The sequence below is a fragment of the Gymnoscopelus microlampas genome (genome assembly GCF_963454915.1).
Source record: "Gymnoscopelus microlampas genome assembly, chromosome: 2".
NCBI lineage: Eukaryota > Metazoa > Chordata > Actinopteri > Myctophiformes > Myctophidae > Gymnoscopelus > Gymnoscopelus microlampas.
The window spans coordinates 22,248,800-22,256,299 of record NC_139939.1 but is presented as its reverse complement, the minus strand read 5'-3'; the positions used below and the strand labels follow the sequence as shown (position 1 = coordinate 22,256,299).

Genomic DNA, 7,500 nt, shown 5'->3' with positions numbered 1-7,500 from the left:
AAGTTTAGATGGCAAAAAAAAACAGGATAAATGGAATCATCATGAGACAAGAAAAAAAATGATGGTAGCTAAATTTCCGGAGGAATGCCAGCATTGTGCGCGGGGGTGGACAGTGGACATGCACGCACGCACACACACATGCCCGTGCAGACCTATAATGCTCTCACACACACACGCATCAGAGGTCATTTAGTAAAATAAATGAGACAGATTATAAAGGCCTAAAGCACGTATGAGGTGTTGGTGACATTTCAAGAGACAAATATGAAAAAGCACATTCCTTTTGACAATCTTCGCATGGCGTACATACTGTAGGCCTACTACCCTACTAACACATAGGCCTACATTTAAACTGCGTCACATAATATAGGCCCAGAGGCTGGAGATGAAACCACATATATATATAGGCTATTAGTTCTAGTTGTAATCTATCAGTCATAAGAACCATAGTGTCATAACAGCAGCCTAACTAGATCAATATGTAGTGCGCATATGGACAGCATGCGCGCACGGGCCGCCGAGAGGATCTGCTGCCAATTAATTTTAATTAATGGAAAGAAATGGAAAGTCAATGCGGACCTCTGCCTCATACAACTAAAGCTTGGGAAATTATCTACACTCAGTATGCAGAATAGGCTGGACTCATTTCTTTTTTTGGAACACATCAAATGGCCTATTGATCAGATGTGCTAGAATCACATATACCCAAAATAACAACAACTGCTATTAAAACACTGAAAGGAGCAGGGATTCTGAAGGAATGTGAATATATTGTACTTTTTGATGTAGTGCAGCCCATATAGCAACAGCAGGGGTTGAAATGCAGAGCTGGCACGGCTTGTGCCCTAATTCTCGCACGAAGCTTAGTTTCTAAAATCTATCTTGATATAATTACAGAAAAAAGCTGCAAGCAGGACATGATCATATTCACCCTGAACCCTGATCACTTGACGAAGCCAAAGGCCGCTCATACAGGCGCTGAGACATGCATTGCTTCTTTTTTCCCCCAAACCACTAAGTAGCTATCACTTCATTGCCACTCACTTATTAATTGCAGATCATAATAAATGTAATTATAATAATATTATGATGCTTCCCATTATGTAGGCAAAAGGGGTTCTGCAGGAACTAAATAGGGAAAATGACGCGTCCACTCCATGCAGGCCGTGACCTCTCTGGAGGAACAGGCCTATAGTTTGCAATAAAGAAGAAAAAAATCACTCCAAAAAATCTGAACAGAATTATTAAGATGAATAAAAATACAGTTTATACGCCTTTCAGAAATTAAATGTCAACCTTAAGGTTAGATTATAATAGCCACAACAGGGCATATACAAATCCATTGGCTTCAACCTGACACAGGCAATGACTGACAAATACCTTAAATAAAATAAACAGATTGTCAAGAAATTAGAAAAGGGCAAAATATGTAAAAAACCGACGAGTTAAAAAGAGGTAAGTATAGGCTACTGCAAGCTGGATGCCGGAGGGACAGACAGAGCCATGCAGCGGTATAGTGGAGATGCATGGCTCTGCTTCGAGCTGCTCTGTTAACTCCGTAATAACCTGACATGTAGCCTCCATAGCGACTACTGTAGCCTACTGTACAGCACAAGTTAAAGATAAAATAGGCATATATGTTGAATAACGTAAAGCTCAATCGTGGAAAAATCCATTTGAAAATAATCTGGCTTGACCTTTCCTTCTGCAATACGCCCATGGTCACTGTTAGTTCAAATATAAAAATACTTTCTCAACAGTATATTATCATATTTTTCACATACAAATATATAAGAAGCAACCAAATTCAACGGCCTTCAAATATTGTCTAAATAATGATGCGTGACTCAACAAGGGTCAAAGGGCCTATCGCCTTTTAGGCCTATTTTCCTTGCGTAGGCAATTAAATAGTACAACAAATATTTATAGGCTATTGTATTTGATCTGAAAGTGTAGCTTATGTAGGCAATACCTCGATTCATCACCTTAAATCATGCAGCCTATAATAGTATTTTGGGTAAAGGCCTATAGGCTATGATGTCGAAATGCGTCGAGTAAACGTTTCACGTTTTCATGTCAAGGACCACCCAAAATGATATGTATTTGGCAGTGAACCCCCCATCTCAAAATATTTTGGTCCAGGGACCAAAGATTTGAGTAAAAAAAATGCTTTAAAATATATATATATTCAAAGATTTGCACAAATGTTCACGATTTTTCACAAATAGCAGATCTACAAGCTCATAGCGCAGCACTTGAGCTTGTATATCTGCTATTTTTGAATGAGCTCTAACACGGCTCAGAAAAGAGCCAACAACTCTTGAGGACTCATCATAAACGTATAACCAAATAAGTTATGCACTGCATAGGCTTAGAGATTTGCTGCCTTTAACTTCCACGTGAACTACTAGACTAAATAGTCAAAATGCTCCTTTTATACGCATGCAATTAAATAGAGGAAATGTGTGTTGAAACTTTAACGTAAATATTATTCAGTCTTTATTACAAATTACAAGTAGTCTATCAACTAAACTGTATCAGTCTATAAACTCCAACAACATAGGCTGTTTGCCCTCCCCACACTCGCGGCCTTCAACAAGCCTTCATCAAAATGCGTGATTAAAAGTACAGGTCCGATGCCCGGACCGCTGGCGTAGCGGTCCGGGCACCTAGGCAGCTAATGTCTGACAGCGTGTCGCTGGTTCGGATCCCGACGACCTTTGCTGCGTGTCTCTACCCGTTTCCTGTCAGTCTACTATACTATCAATAAAGGCAGAAAAAGCCCCAAAAATATATTAGGAAAAAAGTACAGTTTATACTAGAAGAACCTGTCCTACAGCAGGATCCACATGCATGTGGATCGTTTTAAACGTGTGCTGCAGAGCCCCCAGCGCCATGCATGCACGCTGAATGAGAGCGACTGACAGCGCACACACACACACACACACACACACACACACACACACACACACACACACACACACACACACACACACACACACACACACACACACACACACACACACACACACACCTCCATAACAAACCCAGAAACAACCCCAGTTATCTCTCCATGCATTGCCGTCACATTTACAAGTCGATCCTTGCCGATCATAACGTCTCAATATATATCCATAATATCAGAGCATTGCAATTAGGCATATTTGACAAAATGTCAGGGCACCGATCGAGACCTCTCTTCCCTTCCCTTCCCTCTTCTCTCTCTCTCCCCCCCCCCCCCCCCCCCCCCCCCCGTTTTATATCAAATAGATTTGGGAGAAGCGCCATTTTCTCTTCAAACCATGTGCAATGAAACGCATAAGAAGAAATCCCGTTGGAGATCTGCCATCAAAAGAACGGTGGGAGAGAGAAAGAGAGAGAGAGAGAGAGAAAGAAGGAGAGAAAGAGAGAGAGAGAGAGGAAGGCTGAACAGTCTGTCTGTCGGAATAAGAGCGGATCGTTAAAAAGCTCCCAAAACGCAACAAATGACAAGCGGAGACACTGTAACAACATTGTAACGACACCGTAACGGTGTCGTTACAATGTTGTTACAGTGTCCTCGCACACCGAAGGCGAACCGGAACAGCGCGAGAGAGAAATAACACTAAAAAGTCATATTTTTCTTTACCTGTGTCAAGCAGTACGGGGAATACATCGTTATTCTAGAGGTGGAGGAGATTAAAGTTGTTGTTGCTAAAGTTGGATGGAAGTTCGCTGCGGTGCTGCATTGCAAAGCGCTCTCTCTCTTTCTCTCTCTCGCCGTCCTCCACTTGCTCACTCACTCCATGTCCATGCTGCCGCAAACACACACGCACACATACACACACACCCTGCTCGCACACACACTCTCTCAGCCGCGGCTAACCCCGCCTCGCTAAAAGTGAAAGCTGCGGACAAACTTTGAGGGAAAGTTTCTCTCCGCTCGATCTCTCCCTCCCTCTCTCCTTCTCTCTCTCTCTCTCTCTCTCTCTCTCTCTCTCTCTCTCTCTCTCTCTCATCTCTCTCTCTCTCTCTCTCTCTCTCTCTCTCTCTCTCAAATCAGCGTGAAGTTATAGGCTTCATGGCGCTATGATTGGCTTTTCTGGTTTACTTCGATACTTTGAAAAAGTACGTAATAGCCTTGTGTTAAAATGACTCACTCACACACTGTCAGTATTTTTACTCTCTCTGATAGTGAACAAATGCAACCAGATGGACCCGCGATGGGGTCCATTTATGTGTACAGTACAACACTGGGCTACTAAATAATACAATTAATAGCAACAATGCAGTAATAACCACTTTGATTTGTACCACATTGAGTGTTGATGGCCTGTAATAAATGCGTTTCTATACCTTACATGTCAGAGGGGTGCATATTAAGTCTCAGTATATTATATTCTCTCTAGGATGTCACTCCCATCCACTTTGTGTCAAGTTTAGCTCCAGCAACTAAATGTCTGTATTTGACAATCTATGCATCCATGCAGGAGAACCAAAGTATTCTTTTTGATTATTTTCCCTATAAATCACTGCTTGGGTCTGTGCCATGCTACCTGACTGTGTCCGCTAGATCTTGCTAAAAAAGCAATTTAAATAAAGTGTCAAAATATTCCCAATTCATTTGGGGGTCCTATGTGATTCTCAATTGGGTGCTGTGACCTTTTTTTTTAGAACCAGAAGGGGTTCATTCATTTTATGTAGCTTGTTCAATTGTGACCCCTTTATATTTTATTGTTATATTTTTTTACGTAGCTTTTCACTTCCGTTATAATGAGGCTGAAGTCAATTTACTGTAGATAATGGAAAGCTGATCTGGTACATTATGTCTTCTATTATATGGAAGCAATACATTCTGTTTCTAATCAGCATTGGCTCTATCCCTGCTCTTCAGCCTAATCAATCTCCTATATATGCAGGCAGAGTGCCTGCAATTAGACACTATTCTGTGTGTGTGTGTGTGTGTGTGTGTGTGTGTGTGTGTGTGTGTGTGTGTGTGTGTGTGTGTGTGTGTGTGTGTGTGTGTGTGTGTGTGTGTGTGTGTGCGCGTGTGTGCGTGTGTGCGTGTGTGCGTGTGTGCGTGTGTGCGTGTGTGTGTGTGTGTGTGTGTGTGCGCACGCCAGCACACGTGCGCATAATGCAATGTCTTGGAGGGAAAATTTAACTGTGTATATGTGTGTACTGTGTATCATACAAAGGCAGTTTGTGTGTGTGTGTGTGTGTGTGTGTGTGTGTGTGTGTGTGTGTGTGTGTGTGTGTGTGTGTGTGTGCGCTCGCACGTGTGTGTGTGTGTGTGTGTGTGTGTGTGTGTGTGTGTGTGTGTGTGTGTGTGTGTGTGTGTGTGTGTGTGTGTGTGTGTGTGTGTGTGTGTGTGTGCATGTAGGGGTGCGGTTTTTGGGCTGAAGTCACCCCTGAGCGCGGCCGCCAAGTTTCTGAGGCTATATGAAGCTGTGCAGCTTTACGAGACCTCAGACACACACACACACACACACACACACACACACACACACACACACACACACACACACACACACACACACACACACACACACAGTGCTCAAGTATACACACATCGGCTCAAAGAAAAGGAGGGAAAGAGAAAAATGATAATTACAAAAATAAAGCCGCAGGAGCGCTGTACAAGCCAGTGTCAGTTGACCTCCGAGAGTGCATAGAATGGACCCGTAAGGGTCCCCGAGTTAAAATTGACACTCAGTAGGATTTTGCAGAGAGAGAGAGTGAGAGAGCGAGTGTGGAGTCCAGTCCTTTCTCCATTCCCCCTATTTTGTCCCCCTCTCCTACAACCACACCCCACCACAGCACACAGTACAAATCCTCAGCGTTCATTTAACTCCGAGTGAACAAATGTAACCAAATGGACCCGTGCGGGTCCATTTGGTTACATTTGTTCACTCTCTGAGTTTACAAAATGTATAAATGAACACTGAGGATTTTACTGTGCTGGAACCAAAACCAAAGTTGTTGACCTCCCCTCACTTTCTCTCCAGCTTTTCTCACTTTCTTTCGTTTGTTCCTTATCCCTTCCTTTCTTTCTTTCTTTCTTCCTTTCTCTTTTGTTTGTAAACACACTCGCCCCGAGCTCTCTCAAACATACTCTCTTTCTCTCAGGCTCTTTTCTTCCCTGTCTTATGACTGTAAACGCTCTTACAATACTGTCTCAGTTCAATTCAAATCAGCCCAACTCAATTTGTTGTCTTATTGACATGTGCTGCTACATAAGTAAGTACAGCGCTCTCTCTCTCTCTCTCTCTCTCTTTCTCTGTCCTCCCCCTCTCTCTCCATCTGTCTGTCAGTCTGTCTCTCCAGCTACAACAAAGTAGAAAGGTTTGCGCTCTGAACTCAAAGGCTTACCAAAGCTAGAGCCAGGTGCGAGTGGCCAGCATTGAAGTCCACAAAAAACGAGTGAAAAAGAGTTGGACATTTCGGTCCTTAGTGCTAATGATGGTCTGAGGACCGCAAAGTCCACTCTTTTTTCACTTCTGCACCTGTCAACATGTAAATAAATATATATTTTTTGCATCCCAAGAGTCTCATCCTTTATCTGTCCGTGTGCTTCTGTTTTTTCTTTTTGGGTTCTCCGGATACAACAACATGAGACATGAATCCCTTCTGACCACCTCACTATTCAACCTAGGTGCTTGGCCATAACAATCATAACGCTCCTCTCCCCTCAATCGACCAAACACAGATTCTCCCCCATCCAAAGCTGTGATCCAACATTCCAGTATGGCCATCACCTACAAAAGCCCTCTGAGCACGCTATACAGTAGGTCTTAGTGGTCTCCGAGACTCAATCTCCTATTAAAAAGCACATGGGAAAACCATATGGCACGTCTAAAGTTAGCATGTTGTGGTCTCCCATTGACACACTGCAGTATGCATACTTGCTGTTTACCATTGCCTGTGGCTAAGCCATTAAATATTGAAAGTGATGTAGCATACTGATACTGCCATTAGCATGCTAAATGTGTGAGACAGGTGGTTGAGGCTGCCTCTCAAAACCAAAGATGGAAAATGTGTGTAAGTGTGCAGTACAGTATAAATATTGTTTGAAAAGACTGTTTATGTGTGCTCAGGGAGGGAATTGCTGCCGTCAGAAAGAAATGGCTGACTAGCAATTACGGCTTGACAAGCGCATTATATACAATCTATGGGACTGTATGGATCTGTTTGCCCACAAAATGTGTTTACTGCAATGTTTAATGACTACAGCGTGTTCCTGTGCATCTACCATGTGCATACAGTATGGATATCTTATTCTAAAGTTAATGGCATGTCTTCTATATCACTGAAACATATATATTGTCACAATTTCTCAAAGTTATATAACACTATAATGTGTCAAAACTATTAAGCTAATGGCATTACAGTATGGGTCAAAAGAACTTTCCTCAAAGTGTCTTGTAGAAATCAGGCTGAGAATTCATATTTGACAGCCAACATTGTCTCACACAAATATTTCTTAACATTGTGACTAAGTAATACCTTTACAGTATTAAT

At 42.4% G+C, this 7,500-nt stretch overlaps 1 protein-coding gene across 7 annotated transcripts in view; it reads right to left on the bottom strand.

Annotated features, from left to right (window-relative positions):
- nfixa (nuclear factor I/Xa) overlaps positions 1-7,500 on the bottom strand; it is a gene marked incomplete at its 5' end in the record, with an annotated part of 151,596 nt that overhangs the window by 134,221 nt on the left and 9,875 nt on the right. Inside the window, one exon of one of the 7 annotated variants that reach the window (XM_084044369.1) lies at positions 3,629-3,924. The exons of the other annotated variants lie outside the window; for them this stretch is intronic. Within the exon in view, the coding sequence (XP_083900495.1) occupies positions 3,629-3,655 (27 nt within the window). Of the gene's footprint in view, positions 1-3,628; positions 3,925-7,500 lie in introns of those variants that run through there. 7 annotated transcript variants of the gene reach the window in all.